The sequence below is a fragment of the Neomonachus schauinslandi genome, chromosome X (assembly GCF_002201575.2).
Source record: "Neomonachus schauinslandi chromosome X, ASM220157v2, whole genome shotgun sequence".
Taxonomy (NCBI): Eukaryota; Metazoa; Chordata; class Mammalia; order Carnivora; family Phocidae; genus Neomonachus; species Neomonachus schauinslandi.
In genome coordinates this window covers 114,720,105-114,736,070 of record NC_058419.1, presented here as the reverse complement: position 1 = coordinate 114,736,070, position 15,966 = coordinate 114,720,105, and the positions used below count along the sequence as shown (strand labels likewise).

General features: G+C 42.6%; 1 protein-coding gene across 3 annotated transcripts in view; it reads left to right on the top strand.

The window, feature by feature from the left end:
- Positions 1-15,966, top strand: part of BMX (BMX non-receptor tyrosine kinase) — a 48,418-nt gene that overhangs the window by 11,337 nt on the left and 21,115 nt on the right. For all 3 annotated transcript variants that reach the window (XM_021680774.2, XM_021680785.2, XM_021680793.2), the window contains 5 exons: positions 1,951-2,070; positions 4,903-4,967; positions 9,636-9,811; positions 12,794-12,865; positions 13,534-13,587. In XM_021680774.2, coding sequence (XP_021536449.1) covers positions 1,951-2,070; positions 4,903-4,967; positions 9,636-9,811; positions 12,794-12,865; positions 13,534-13,587 — 487 coding nt within the window. The remainder of the gene's footprint in view (positions 1-1,950; positions 2,071-4,902; positions 4,968-9,635; positions 9,812-12,793; positions 12,866-13,533; positions 13,588-15,966) is intronic.

The following is a 15,966-nucleotide window of genomic DNA, read 5'->3' as shown; positions in this document are numbered from 1 at the left end:
TTTTGGACTTGGTTGGAAAAGAAATAGTTACCCAGGAAACGAAATTCATGTAGTAGGAAATAACAGGAATCCTGGCACATGGGGAGCAAGATCTCGGAGAGCAGGAAGGCAAGTCATGGGCCCAAGGAATGGCAATGACCGTTTGGGACCAGTTTCTAGTCACAAACTTGTGTTTTATAATTGTAACTCCTCTTGCTTTTTGTGACTTCTGTAATAATTTCCCTTTAGTTCCCATTAATATTTAGTAAAGGTTTTTTTTTTTTTTTTTTTTTTTTTTTTAATACCAGTGCTTTCAGCCAAGCTGAGCTGAGCTAAACTAAGGGAATGATAACACCTAAAGCCCACTGTTCGTTGAACACGTGCTCTGAGCCAAATGCTGTGCTGGATGCTTTACATAATTATGGTTTGTTATGATCTGATGACCCAGCAAAGCACTTATTATCTCCAAACACTTCCTTGAATCGGGGTTGGAAAGGCGGAGCAGAACTCTCCTGGGATTAAAATAAGGAAGCCTTAAGATGAATATAAAATCAAGAAGAAAAGAATTGAAGTCACACATAGAATCAGCCCTCCCCACCTAGAGACTCTTCTTGAACTATTCTCTACTAAACCTTGTAGGTTTCTCTGCTGTATTTTGAGAGAGGCTCATGTGGTGTAGAAACAGTATTCTACTCCAGTATTAGAATTTCATTTCTTTGGTGGCACCTCGCCTGGGTGGTGCAGTTGGTTGAGTGTCTGACTGTTGGTTTCGGCTTGGGTCGTGGTCTTGGAGTCATGGGATCAAGCCCCACATCAGGCTCTGCGCTTGGTGCGGAGTCTGCTTGGGATTCTCTCTCCCTCTCCCTCTGCCCCTCCTGCGCTCCCCCTCTCTAAAGTGACTGAATAAATCTTTAAAAAATAACAGCATATTTGAAAAAAAAAAGAATTTCATTTCTTTAAACATTGTCCTATTCCCATTTTTTTTTTAAAATAGGCACATTCCTAGAAAAGTCGCCCCACAAATGATCCATTCCTAGTGTAAACAAGTCAAAGTCACGAAAGACAAGGCAGAGATGAGGGACGATTCCAGATCAAGGGAAACTAGAAAACTAAAGGCCATATGTGATTCTGGATTGGATCCCCAGTCAGAAACAGTGAATGATTATAAAGGGAATTACTGGAACAGTTGGGAAAATTTTGAATATAAAATACTCAGCAGTAGTGTTGTATCCATGTCAAAGTTCCAGAATTTGATAATTGTATTATGGTTATGTAAGGGTCCGTCCCTACTAACAGAAGTCACATGCTGATGTATTTATGGGTGACATTATTTAGGTCATGATACCTGCAACTTACTTTCAAATGGTTAACAAAACATAATAGTTTAAAATTTTTTAATAATAATAGTATGTATACACAGAGAGAAAGAGAAAAAGCAAATATGGCAAATAATTAAAAATTGGTGAGTCTGGGTGAAGTGTATACGGACATTCATTGTACTAGTCTTGAAACTCATCTGTGCCTTTGAAATGTTTCAAAATGAAGAGCGGAGGGAAATACATGTGCATTAGAACCTTCTTCTCGTCTTGCTGAGATCTAGGACTATCCTTCAGCCTCCTGAACCCCACGTGCCCTAACCCACTTGCTTCCTTTATAGATGTATTTCTAAAACCCTAGATCACCAAGTTAATCTGTATATACATTTTCTCGGTTTTTTTTTTTTTTTTTGTAAGACTGATAGAAGTTACTGTGTTGTTCTCACTCTATACCTGGGTAGACTTTTAAAAAAAATTTTTTTTGGCTTATTAACTTCTGAGTGAAAGACATATCCTTCGGGAACCATTTTCTCTTACCCTGGTTGCTGGCAAAATAAGGTTTTCATTGTTCTGTGATAACAGCGCTTACTGAATGTGTTTCTTCTCTCGGGCCAGTATTTGCTCATGCTGTGTTTTCTTCCTGCCTGTTCCCCAGAGATAAGGGGTAACCCCCACCTGCTGATCAAGTACCACAGTGGGTTCTTCGTGGATGGAAAGTTCCTGTGCTGCCAGCAGAGCTGCAAAGCGGCCCCAGGATGTACCCTCTGGGAAGCATGTAAGGTGACCCCCCCCCCACTGGGCTGGGCCCTGGGAGGACGGTGCCCCATGAGGCAAACCTGCCAAATTCCAGAACAGTTCACCAGCTTGGGAAAACAAGATGTGCCACTTCGGTTGACATCATGAAAACTCAGCCTCAAAAAATGCTATCGGGCAGATGAAGTCCAATTATAGGGTCAACTGAGTCATAAAATAATAACAATATTAACATTTGCCGTTCTTTGATTTCGTGAGAAATGTTTTTTTAAATTGGAATCATGAATCGAGCAAGGCGCTGTCTATTTCCTCCCATAATTCTCCCTGGTTTAAGATAAACTCCAAATGGGTAGAATGTGGAGAACATATCACCATGGCTCATAACCTAAAATAATAAACTAAAAAAAAAAAAATTCTTTTTAAAAATATGTCAAAGGTTTTGGTTTTAGAGGGAGGGGGGAGGGGGATGGGTTAGCCCGGTGATGGGTATTAAGGAGGGCACGTACTGCATGGAGCACTGGGTGTTATACGAAAACAATGGATCGTGGATCACCACATCAAAAACCAATGATGTATTGTATGGTGACCAACATAACATAATAAAATTTAAAAAAATATGTCAAAGGATAATATTTAAGTAACACTTTGAATCACCATATATACCACAGTGATGGATGACCCATATTTAAAGGGCTTACCATTCTGTACATGTTTACTGATTTCTTAATAACACCACAGAAGGTAGTGAAGGGTCTGCTTTAAGCGCAATCAGATTCTACCCAGAGTTATATTCCTAAGAAAATCTGGCTGAGACTTTATCTGGGGACAGAGAAGAAGGTCCACTGAGTGGCTTTGAAGGGGCAAGGGAGGAAAAGAATTAGGTTGTTTTCTGTTTGTGCCCCTATAGGGTCTCATCCTATCTTCAGGATATTTACATGGGGCAGTCTTTTTTTTCTTTTTGAAGATTTTTAAAAAATATTTTATTTATTTATTTGAGAGAGAGAGAGCATCCGTGAGTGAGCGGGGAGGAGCCCGAGGCGGGGCTTGATTCCACAATCCTGAGATCCTGAGATCCTGACCTGAGCCAAAATCAATAGTACGAAACTTAACTGACTGAGCCACCCAGGCACCCCATGAGGCAGTCTTATATATTTTAGGAGTTTGTCACTGTTTAACAACAGTAAGTTGTGAATAAATTAAAAAGGAGAACTTATTCTGATGACAGTTTTACCAGCCTGAACAAAATATGCTTGGATTACAACTTTAATGAATTGAGTAAGATCAGCAGTGACTTTATGAACTGTAAAACCCACAGGGACATGAGCTATTATTCAAATTCACTCCATTATAGTATTGACACCCGACGCTCACATTAATGGTATTACTAGTAATTTGACAACAAAAATCAATGAATAAATGTTCATTGTGTTTTCTATCTTAATTAGACTACACAGTGAATATTTATTCATCCTAAGTATATCACATTGCCCTTTATACTTGGGAATTATCGGGATTTAATGAACTATACAGAAACTAGTGTATATGGATCCTCCCTCCACTCTAAGGGGCTGAGGAATAATGTTTCCTTAGAACATTATTTCTTTCCCCCAATTATTCTGTCCACGATCTGGCATCATTACCCAGCAGGCCAGATTCTAGCTCTGACCCTACCTCCCTGGGAAGAAGCAGGAAAAAAGGCCAGAGAGAGCACTCCCTTGGGATTATCTTCCTAGGCTCGGTCTGGATGGCATCTGCCGTATGTTCTGGGTACAACAGGCTCTTTTCCAGCCTCTGAGGAAAACGACAGAATTTGGAGGAGCCGTGGCCCATGAGCAGCTATGATATCACTTATCTAGCCGAGTATAACTTACTCCTCTGCTGGGTTACAGGGCTGCCCAAGGGTACAGTTACTAGGAAGGAAATAGTTGAGAGCCTTGCTTCCTTCTGTCTCCAAAATGCCCTGGACCATTCCTTTTCCAGGGTACGTGGCCTACAAGTAAGTTTGCCATACACCCCAGTTTGTTTTGAGCAGTCTCATTCTGCAGCTGGTGACCTGGCACAATTATTAAAAGCTTACCTATCCCTGTAAGAAACGTTCCAGGCTGGTTAGTAAATTGTATGGCCGCTCTGCTTGGAAGGCACATAACAGCTTTACACCCATAGCCTGGGCATCTATCTACATGTGGAAGTGGAAAGAGGAACCAACAATTATCACAAGAAATGGAAAAAAGTATGGGATAGTTTTAGTTCACTTATAAATCAGCTACTTGGGGATGCCTGGGTGGCTCAGTCGGTTAAGTGTCTGCCTTCAGCTCAGGTCATGATCCCGGAGTCCTAGGATCAAGCCCCGTTTTGGGCTCCCTGCTCAGCAAGGAGTCTGCTTCTCCCTCTGACCGCCCCCCCCCCCACTTCTTGTGTTGTCACTCTCTCTCAAATAAATAAATAAAATCTAAAAAAAAATCAACTACTTATAAGCATCTCATATGAGCCAATCAAAGAGGAATCAGACATGGATTCTGAACCCTAGCGTCATAGGTACTACCCAACGAGATTAGATATCTGTATTTCAAATACAAGGTGGAAATGCAGTATAAATTAATAGTTCACAGGATTTAGAGGAACTCGAATTTTTTTATCCATTTGGGGGAGGATATTGCTAATCAAAAGTGGAGGAGTGGTGTTTTAGTTGAGCGTTACACAGGAAAACAACAAAATCACTCCAGATGCTGCGTCTAAACTCACGTCATCTGAAGCATTGATCCCATAAGCTAGTTAGTCTTTTGATTCTTAACATTGGGTGTTTGCTTTGTTTTGTTTAAAGTCCCTGCTGATATTACTTGGTTTTTCTTTTCAGATGCTGATCTGCACATTACAACCCATGAAGAGAAACACAGGGTTCCCATCTTCCCAGACAGAGTGGTAAGTCGATATTTAAAATTTTTTGCATAGCCAGGATATATTAAAATAAACCAAGAGTTGCCAGATTCAAGACTAGAAAATATGGGCTGCATTCAGAGTGCTGAGCAAAAAGAGGACAAAGGTGAGCTGTCACCCATAGCAGCGGCAGTATCGAAGGCCAAGGTCAAATATTGAACCATTTTACCATTTTATATTGTTATACTTAATAACTGGGCCTTTTCTGACCTGTAAGCACATAAATAGTAGCCAAGAAATGGGTGCATGTGGGACATGTCCTTACGATGGCCTCACACATGAGTTATTAGCTGTCATTCCTCCCCCAGCAGCAGCCTGGCCAAGACTGCCTCATGTGAGTATCCTGGCGAAGGATGGGACTCCATAGGGCACAAGCAGAAAATAACCTAATTCTTTCTCTCTGTTATCCCTTCAAAGCCACTTGATGGGCTTTCTTCTCTGTCCCTGAATGGAATGGAATTCCAGCTGCTTGCCAATGAAACAGAATGTCCCAATTACTAGTAGTCATGAGAAGAACCTCTCAATTGTCCCATCCAATGCTATAATCATACGACTCCAAACATCATTCCAAGTTACAACTTCTCCCCTTCACATAGCTCAGGTGTGCATCAGCTGGCAGCCTGCTTTGGGGAGAGGGCCAAGGAGAAGCTGAGATTTCTGACTCTGTCATGGTTGGGGCCCAGGAAGAGGGGGTCTAATAAAAAGCAGTCATTTGTGGCTGATCCCATCATGATTTTGGTAGGGGTGGCTCCTGGGTGAGACAGTTTCCTAATGCTGATTCTTTAGCTTATGGGAAACTTTCGTGGGTTCACCACGGGCGTGCATATCCAAATGTAGTTTTATGACAGAGGGGTAGTCTTGACCCTTAGCTCTTGAGTTTCTTTTTTTTTTTTTAAGATTTTATTTATTTATTTGACAAAGAGAGACACAGCGAGAGAGGGAACACAAGCAGGGGGAGCGGGAGAGGGAGAAGCAGGCTTCCCGCGGAGCAGGGAGCCCGATGCGGGACTCGATCCCAGGACCCTGGGATCGTGACCTGAGCTGAAGGCAGTCGCTTAACCAACTGAGCCACCCAGGCGCCCAGCTCTTGAGTTTCTAGTCCTCATATTTCTGCTGGGTCGATTCACCCATCTTGGACAGAGTTTCTTTCAAGGTGGCTCCCAGAACCCTCTCCCAAGGGTGGAGTTGGCCTACAGTATGACAAACAAAACCTTGACTGCTCTGCTCTGTGAGAGTCACAGATGCTCTAGAAGCTCTCCTAAAAGTAAAGGGTGTCTCTACCCATCCATTAGCTCTATGGTGTCTTGGGCACTTATTTTCAGCTGCACACTATCACACACACCTCTCTCTAAGTAAAAAAATATAATCTTTATGAACCACCATGAAGGACAAAAGGAAATCCATTATTGGAGTAGGTTAAATTGTCTCCCAAATTTCATGTTCACCTAGAACCTCAAAATGTGGCCTTATCTGGAAACAGGTCTTTACAGATGTAATTAATTAAGGACTGAGGTGAGATCATACTGGATTAGAATGTGTCTTTATAAGAAGAGGAGAGGACACAGGGAGATACACAGTGAAGAAGGCCATTTAGAGACCTGGGCAAACCAAAAAGCAAATAATCCAGTTTAAAAAAGGGCAGAAGACATGAATAGACACTTTTCAAAGAAGACGTCTAGATGGCTAACAGACACATGAAAAGATGCTCAACATCACTCATCATCAGGGAAATACAAATCAAAACCACAATGAGATACCACCTCACACCTGTCAGAATGGCTAAATTTAACAACACAAGAAACAGTTGGCGAGGATGCGGAGAAAGGGGAACCCTCCCTACACTGGTGGTGGAAATGCAAACTGGTGCAGCCATTCTGGAGAACAGTATGGAGGTTCCTTAGAAAGTTGAAAACAGAACTACCCTATGACCGAGCAATTGCACTAGTGGGTATTTACCCAAAGGATGTAAAAATACAGATTCGAAGGGGCACATGCACCCCGATGTTTATAGCAGCATTCTCAACAATAGCCAGACTATGGAGAGAGCTGAAATGTCCCTTGCTGATGAATGCATAAAGAAGATGTGGTATATCTGTACAATGGAATGTTGCTCAGCCAACAAAAAGAATTAAATCTTGCCATTTGCGGTGACGTGGATGGAGCTAGAGAGTATAACACTAAGCGAAATAAGTCAGAGAAAGACAAATACCATATGATCTCACTCATGTGGAATTTAAGAAAGAAAACAGATGAACATATGGCAAGGATGGGGGAAAGGGAGAGAGGGAAACAAACTAAGAGACTCTTAACGATAGAGAACAAACTGAAGGTTGATGGAGGGAGGTGGGTGGGGAATGGGCTAAGTGGGTGATGGGTACTAAGGAGAGCACTTGCTGTGAGGAGCACTGGGTGTTGTATGTAAGTGATGAATCACTGAATTCTACTCCAGAAACCAATATCGCACTGTATGTTAACTACCTAGAATTTAAATTAAATAAATAAATAAATAAACACCTAGGCAGGAGATTCGAGTTATGCTACCACAAGTCAAAGAATGCTAGAACCACCAGAAGTTGGAAGAAGCAATCGAATATTCTTCCATAGAGCTTTTAAAGGGAGCACGGCCATAGAGAAGCCTTGATTTTGAACTTGAGGCCTCCAGAAACGCAAGAGAACAAATCTCTGTTGTTTCAATCCACCAAGCGTGTACTGATTTGTCATGGCAGTCCAAGGAAACTAATACAATTATTAAGGTTGGAGGGCTTTATTTTGTTCTCAGCAACATTGCTATTTTAGTTTGGGTACATGCTCCAGTCCTGAAGCTTGAAAATTATGGCTTTATTAAACACCTAAGAGCCATGTCCAGAATAAGCAAATCTACAAGGACAAAGGGTTGATTAGCGGGTTGCCCGGGGCCAGGATGGGAACGGGTGACCGCTAACGGTCACAGGCGCCTTATGGGAGTGACGGCAATGTGCTCAGACCGGACTGTGGTGATGGTTGCCCAACTTGATAAATTTACCAAAAGTCACCAAATTCTATACCTTCTATATGGTATGCAAATTATAATCCAGTAAAATTTGTTTTAAACAAATCTAAGAGCAGAGGATAATTTAGGAGCCAGAAACCATTGCATCTAATCTCTGGCAAGGAATTCTTGGGGAAATGTGCTGAAAATTATCAGTCAGGCAGATCATTGGCCAAGGGTTTCTAAGTCTGTTTTGATTGTAAGCTGCCCGAAGGGATCAGGGATCAGCGAGAGTATCATGAAAAACATGTTTCCCTTTGTTTTGTTTTTACCAGAACATTCAGTAGAGGACTTACTTTGCAGAGCTGAGGAAATTAAAAATCCACTTTCTAGCCCTTCTGTTCAGACTTCCGTGTAGGGAACTTTCCACAGCATTTATCTCTGGACAGAACCACCGCATAGCTCATAAACAGCAGTGTCCTGCAGAGCGAAAATTTCCAGGACGTCGTCGATCCCTGCAAAAAAGTAAAAATACGAGTATGAAAAATTAAATGCAGAGCTTATATCTTTTTATGTGAATTTTCAATTGAAGTATAACATGCATTTGGACAAGTATACGAGCCCGAAGTGTTCAGCTTGATGAATTTTCACAAACCGAACACACCTGTATAACTCTCACTCAAATCAAGGAACAGAACATCACAGAACCCCAGGGGTACCATCATGTTCCTTTTTGGTCACTACATCCCACTGAGAGTAATCACTAGCCTGACTTATAACATCATAGCTCACTTGCTTGGTTTTGACCTTTATGTAAATGGAATCATAAAGTATATCGTCACATATTATCTGTCTTCCTCTGAGACTGACCCACACTTTAGTGTGTGGTTGTCATTTCCTCTCACTGCTGTATAGGATTCCACTGTGTGAATATACCCTTACATTCATTTTATTGCTGCTGTAACAAACTACCACAAATTGAGTGACTTGAAGCAACACACATTTATTCTCTTGAAGTTCTGAAGGTTAGAAGTCTAAAATAAAATGGGTCCACACAGCGATATTCCTTCTGGAAGCTTTAGGGGGGGGGGGAATCTATCTCCTTGCCTTTTCCAACTTCTAGAGGCAACCTACATTCTTCGGTTTCTGGCCCCCTCCTCCATCTTCGGGGCCAGAAGGGTAGCGCCTTATGTTTAGTATCAAATAGGTTTATTATTTTACCCTTTAAATGGGCATTTAGGTCATTTCCAGTTCTTATCGAATTGAAATAATTCTGCTACGAACATTCTTATATGTGTCTTTTGATTTCACTGCTGGGTGTGCATATAGACTTTCTGGATCATAGGGTATGTGCGCGCCTGACTTGAGTAGATTCTGCAAACAGCTCTTCAATGTGGTTATATACTCTGAACTCCAACCAGCCAAGTATGAGAGTTCCAGTTGCTCCAGACCTTTGCCAATACTTAGTACTGCCCTTGTTGCCCTTCTCTTTCTTTCCTTTCCTCTTCCTTTCTTTCTTTCTCTTTCTTTCTTTCTTTTTTTCTTTTTCTCCTTCCTTCCTTCCCTCCTTCCTCCCTCCCTCCTTCCTTCTTTCTTTCCTAAGAGCTGATGTACTTAGCTTGTTAGCTCCCACTACCTGAATCTGTGCCTCACTGTGATATATTAAAATCTCTTGTCCTCCAAAGCTGAAGATTCCTCGAGCAGTTCCTATTTTCAGAATGAATGAACCATCCTCAAGTACCACCGTGGCCCAGTATGACAGTGACTCAAAGAGAAACTACGGCTCCCAGCTAACTGTCAACATGCAGCATATTCCAAGAGAAGATTGCCCTGACTGGTGGCAAGTAAGGAAACTGAAGAGGTAAACTTCAGCTTTTAGTCGGGCTGCCCAGCACCTAGGGTAGCCATCAGCCCCCTGCCTTGGACGTCAGCCTCAAAGCTGTCCACGCAGGCCCTAGCTGAGAAGGGCTGCCGTCTCCGAAAAGCCTCAGTGCTTGAGCCAGAAGCCTGGGCGAGCAGTGGCCCACTGGGACCGAATGGCATGGACTTCCCACCTAGATGATCTGATCTATGATCTAAGAAATACTTGCGCATTTTATTTCCTCCCCTTCCTCTCCCCCTTTTCCCCAAATAACCCTACGTGCGAGAACTTGGAAGCTTGAAAATGTATCCTTTACATGTTTTGGGTGGGCTTCCTTTTGTCCTGTGCTTACAAATGCCAAATAACACTCCCAGCGAGGCCTCGGCTGCCTTCTCAGGATGGACACCTTCAGCTCTCCTGATGTGATCAGTCTTCACACGTTTTTTAAGCGAAAATGAAAACTACCTGGAAGGCAGTACCTAAACTGTGTGTCTCTCCAGGGTCTCTGGGACTGAGCCGGCCCCATACTTGATGCTCACTAAAGATTGAACTGAATCACAAGATGACAATAGAAAAAGGGTCAAGTGACTGCCCTTCCCTCTTTGGTGCCTCAGCCCTCCTCCCCATCACATTCTTCACTGTCTGATGTCTCCTCACCCAGTCATTAGCCTCCCTGCAGGGCACCGGGGTCTGTCTTTCCCCACAATGGATGCAGAACATCTCTCTGACTCCTCAGCATCTCCTTTCTTTGTTTTCTCCCTCGTGCTCTTATTTTTTTATTCTTTCCATCCTCATCATTTTTACCTAAAGCAAATGCCTCCCTCTACCAATGACACAACCACAGGGCCACACGGAACTTGAAAGAATGTGAGTGTATTCTTGTTGTTGCTTCTGGCATATAACAAACTGTGGTGCTTTTCATTTCAAAGTGGAGCTGGAGTCCAAGTGCATTCATCTGTACCTGGCCCCTCAGGGGACATGTCACATTTATTTGCTGCAACCCAGGGTTCTTGTGGAAGGAGACCATCGATAGACGCAGGTCCTAGGAGAGCGAGTGTCATGTCAGCTTTGTGCCTGGGCCCGCTCTCTACCGGAAGCCCCAGGGATTCATTGAGGGAAACGTGCAGTGAAACTGATCAGTATTCAAATAAGTAGTCAGCACTATTAATTCATGGGGGGGGGGGAGTACAACCACCAATGCCTGAATGGCTAGATCCTCTCTGGTTTTTTTTAAGATTTTATTTATTTATTTGAGAGAGAGAGACACAGCCAGAGAGGGAACACAAGCAAGGGGAGTGGGGGAGGGAGAAGCAGGCTTCCCGCGGAGCAGGGAGCCCGACGCGGGGCTCGATCCCGGGACCCCGGGATCAGGACCTGAGCCGAAGGCAGTCACCCAACTGACTGAGCCACCCAGGCGCCCCATAAATCCTATATTTATTGAAAATACTGACTTTTTTTCATCTTGGATTTTTTGCATTAATTTTTATTTTAAAAATATCATTAACACGTTATTTACCTTTACTACTGAGTTTCTCTGACACCCCCTTAGATTTTGCACCCAAGATTCAGTCCCGACCTTGGATTCTTCCCTAGAACTCGAGAAAGCTAGTTATCTGAACAAAGAACCGATGAATCACTTCTTAGCCTGAGTAGCATTACATCAGTGAGTGAATGATGATGATTCCTAAAAGACCTTTGTGGACTGATTTTTAAAAATGCAGTCATGAGTCTCAGCTCACATAAGGAGATAATACTTTTTATCAACTATCCTTACTTGAGCTGCTTTTTAATTTTTTCTGAGTAGTAAAATAACAGCATGCTTCCATTAAAGCATTCAAGTATTGCAGAATATCCAGGGTACATTCTTCTAGAACTATGCACACGTTATTTTCTATGCACACATTACCACGTGTAGAGAATTAAAAAATCAGATTCTCACCACGTACTCTTCTGTGCCACTCTCTGTCTTCACTTCACATCTTGGACATTTTTTCCCATTTAAGTACATGAGGCTACACTTCAGTTTTAATGTGGAAAAAATATTGAATGGTGGTGAAACATAGCATACGTTTTGCCATCTTAGTAATTTTTAAGCATACAGTTGAGAGGTGTTAGGGACATTTACAATGTTGTGCAAGCTACCTGATTATTCTGAATGTCTAGATAGTGTTCCATCATATGGATAAACCTAAGAGATGCACCACTGATGGGCATTCCCTGTGTGTTCTTAAAAAAACATAAAAGCTAAATAAATTGCTTAGCGTTTTAAAATAAGAATTTTCTTTTGAAGAGATGAAGTAAAAAAGCCATGCTAGTGAGCAAGGCTCTTCGGAAGGCAGCGCTGAGGGCTTTCTCCAGTCATTCCTTGAAATGGAGCCAGAGAAGCATTTCCTTGTTAAGGAAGCTTGTTGCTAGGAAGGGTGGTTTTGAAAAAGGGCCTGAGATAGGAAGGCGAGCAGGAAATAGGTCCTACATTCCAAGCAAAACAGCCTTTGGACTTGGAGAGGTAGGCACTTCCTCATGCTCTGCCTACCACCCAAAATGGAAGAGGGAAAATGACGGGTGGCAGGGGGTGATGAAGACCTTGAGGATCCCTTAACCCCATGTGGAGTTAAAAGTTCAGTATTCTCCAGACTTTTCGTTGCAATTGCAACAGCCAAGAGGGAAATAACATGTTAAAATATATAAGTGACCGAATGCTTGCATAGCGACAAAAAAATCAGGAGTCAAGATGATCTATTCATCCAACTTTTCTATTCACACTTCTCTTTTGTTTAGGAACACTGTCAAGCTGCCTCTGGTTATTGGGGTCCCTGCAAGGATGAAAATGTGAAAAGGACTCATTAGCTTAAATTCCCAAACCAAGTGAAATACAATGGTCAAAATGTTAAATGAAGCTAAAAGATACCTAACAAAACTATTTTTCTCCTTTAACATTTATAAATAAACATAAGTTTACAAAAATGTATCTTTTTGTCGCAGCAATGAAGATTTTGCAACCAGCAACCAAAGGGAAAGGACTGTTGCAAATCACAGCACCTCAAAGATGTCATGGTAAATCAAATGCAGATACTCCTTTACGTCTAGGATTTGCTTCCATTGGCAGGAAAACTAACCACATTTGCAATCATTTTGCGTCTAGACTTCATGTTTAAGGTAAAAACGAACCAAAAAAATTCACGTAGTTTGCCTCTCTGAACCCTTCAGTTGGTCTGAATCGATGACTTGTGGGTTACAGTTTTCCTCGCACTGATATTTCCCATCCGTCATTCAGGATATGCACTGGTGTTAGCACGAACAGTAATATACCCGGCTCGGGCAGCTCTAGCAGGAGGAAGAACCACCTCAAGTCGAGTTACTCTTCTCTAAGAATTGCTCTATACACAACCTGAATTTTTTTTTTTAACCTCCTACTACAGCTGCTCCCGAAGGTATTCATCTATTTCATGAGCCTGCTCTTCCAAAAGAGTCAAACAAATCCACATTCCTGGGGGCCTCCTGTAGCAAAGAGCCATTTTCTCATTAAACTGGGCATGAACTCGACTTTTGAGTGATTCTCTCTTCACTTTGCCGATACCTTCCCAGGTGCAAAGAGGGAACCCTGACAGTCTAAATTTTATTTGTGGGGGTGAAAGCAGGGTGGGATTCGACCTTGCACTGCTAGGTAATTGCATTATTTCTTGGTGGTTTTTTGCATTCATGTCATTTCCTCTCTTCTTAAGGGGATTCCCCGAGTCAAGTTCATCTGAAGAAGAGGAAAACCTGGATGACTATGAGTGAGTCTGAAAGTCTTCTGTGTTCCTCTAAAACTAACATAGATGTTTCTATTCCATTCTTCCCCAAAGGCATTAGAGCAGATGTCTCAGACTTGCTTGGGAGGCTGTATTTACTTGGGGAAACTCATATGAGGTGCTGGGCCATTTATCTGGATGACAGGTGATAATGAGCTGGGTTGTCACTAAGGGAAATATTTTTCCTCAGTCTGGATTATCTAAACTGGCTGTACATATTCATCGGATTTATCATATACCTGGTGTCCCCTTCACTTGACTTTGTCTTCGTAGATGCAGCATATGACATTTCTGCCGAGTATTTCTGCCCTGGAGGTCTCTGGACAGGGTGACCTTTGAAGGCTCTTATTAGCACTTATTAGTCCCGTTTTTGAAGTTATTTATGATACAGCAACAAGGTAGCGCAACAGACTTGAACTTGACCGCATTTATGTTGGGAGAGTCCTATTTCTAGGGCAACCTTATCATTTAACATCCAGATTAGGATATTTTAGAAAGAGAAAGAGTGCACTATTAAATATTACACCTGGACATCAGGCATGAATTGGACTCTTCTGGGTGAATAAAAATGTAGGATCACCCCAATTATACTGAGACAGGTTGGCCTAAGGGGCCCTTAAGGTCCTTTCCAAAATCTAAGACTGTATCCTTCTACAAATAGGGACAAATAAGTCTCCGGAACTTTATTTAAAGTCTCCCCAGTGGTGGCCAACTCACTTGAACACTGGGATTATACATCTTTTCAGTTCTATTTTTCTATGAGTGTGGTCACTGATATATTGGCTCTAGGTACAGTGAGAGGTTTTATAAAGTACATGTCACGGTTTCGACTCTTTGTCTTACCTCTAAGCCAGCGTGGCCCTAGGCGTTCCCGCCACATCGGGGAAGACGTGCTGTAGGCCCCGCCCCTCCACAGCATGGCTTTTTCACCACCATCTAGCTCCCCGTGATCCCTATCTTCTTCCCCAGTATCCACCCTCAGGAAAGCCTCTGATAGAATAATTCAAACTAAGACATAAACGCTGAGAAACACCAGCACCAAAATTATCCAAAGATAATAGCACTTTGACGGATGACAAAGACTTAAACCCATGGCAATGAACCTCTAATTGTGGATGTTAATCTCGAGCATTTCAATGAATTGGAAGTCTCTCTTCGGTTGGGAAAGCCCAGATCTGACCATGTGGACGATCTCTATCTCCATCATTTCTAAATTCAAAGGAGAGACCTGCCCTCTTCCAAGTCAAAGAGGTGCCGAAGGGCAATCGGGAGCAGAGGGCTGCGTGATCCGGGGCTTAGCCTCTCGCACCACGCTCGGTGCCCCCAGCTTCTACCTCTCTCAGTGGCACCGAAGCATTTGTTTGGTGGGGCAGAACTTCATGAAGATTTCTACTGTGTTCTATTGAAGGCTAAGGCACTGAAGTTTAGATGGAAAATCATACCTTAGGAGCAGGCTTAAGAATCTGGTCCTCTGGCAATGACATGCTGAAATCTTTTTTAAAACAAACAGAGCCAGATCTCAAGTAAAGTGTGTGTGTGTGTGTGTGTGTGTGTGTGTGTGTTGGGGGGAGGGGTTTATTCACAATCCCACCTTACTTCTCCATGCCTCTGTCCTTATTCCCGATCATCTCTTTCTTCTCTCTCCCATAGGCATGTATTCTGGTTCGTATTCCCTGAGGAGTCTTTTGATTAGCTGTGATTAGCTTAAAATATTAACTCAGAAGAAAATGATCAGTTCATACCTCAAGTATTAATTATATCATATCTATAAGGGTAGAACTAGAAGAGACTTTTAAACTTACATTCAACCCTCATCCTCATTTTGCAGATGGGTAATTCCAAGGTCAAAAAAGGCCAAGTGGTTTGTCCAGAGCCATACAGCTACTCACTAGGAAGTTATGTCTAGAATTCAGACCTCCAAGCTGGCTGGTGGCTCTTTCCACTCCACTGGCCTGCCCACCAGCTGACACGCCCCCCGCCCCACCTAATACATCCTCGCCCTCGGGTTCTTTTTTCCTCTTCGGGTGTTATCCTCTGGCCAGAGGGTCCTCGTAAGCCCCCAAACCCATGCTCCATCCCACCTCACACCCTGTTCATTTCCCTAGTATGACATTCTAGCCAAAGCCAAAAGACTGCAGACACTGTTGATCTCACGTGAGAAACAACTCTGGAGCCTGTTGAGCTCTACACAGAAAGTAAGATGTGATGCTCTTGGCTCACTTAGAGAAAAAGGTAATATTTAAAGATCATGCCTGGCTGCCCCACGTCATCTCTTTCTCAGGTTGCCGTACCTGTTACTGGCTTACTCTAGCCATAGAGGCTTATCTACTGCTATCCTGCAAATAAAAAAATATTCATTAGAAA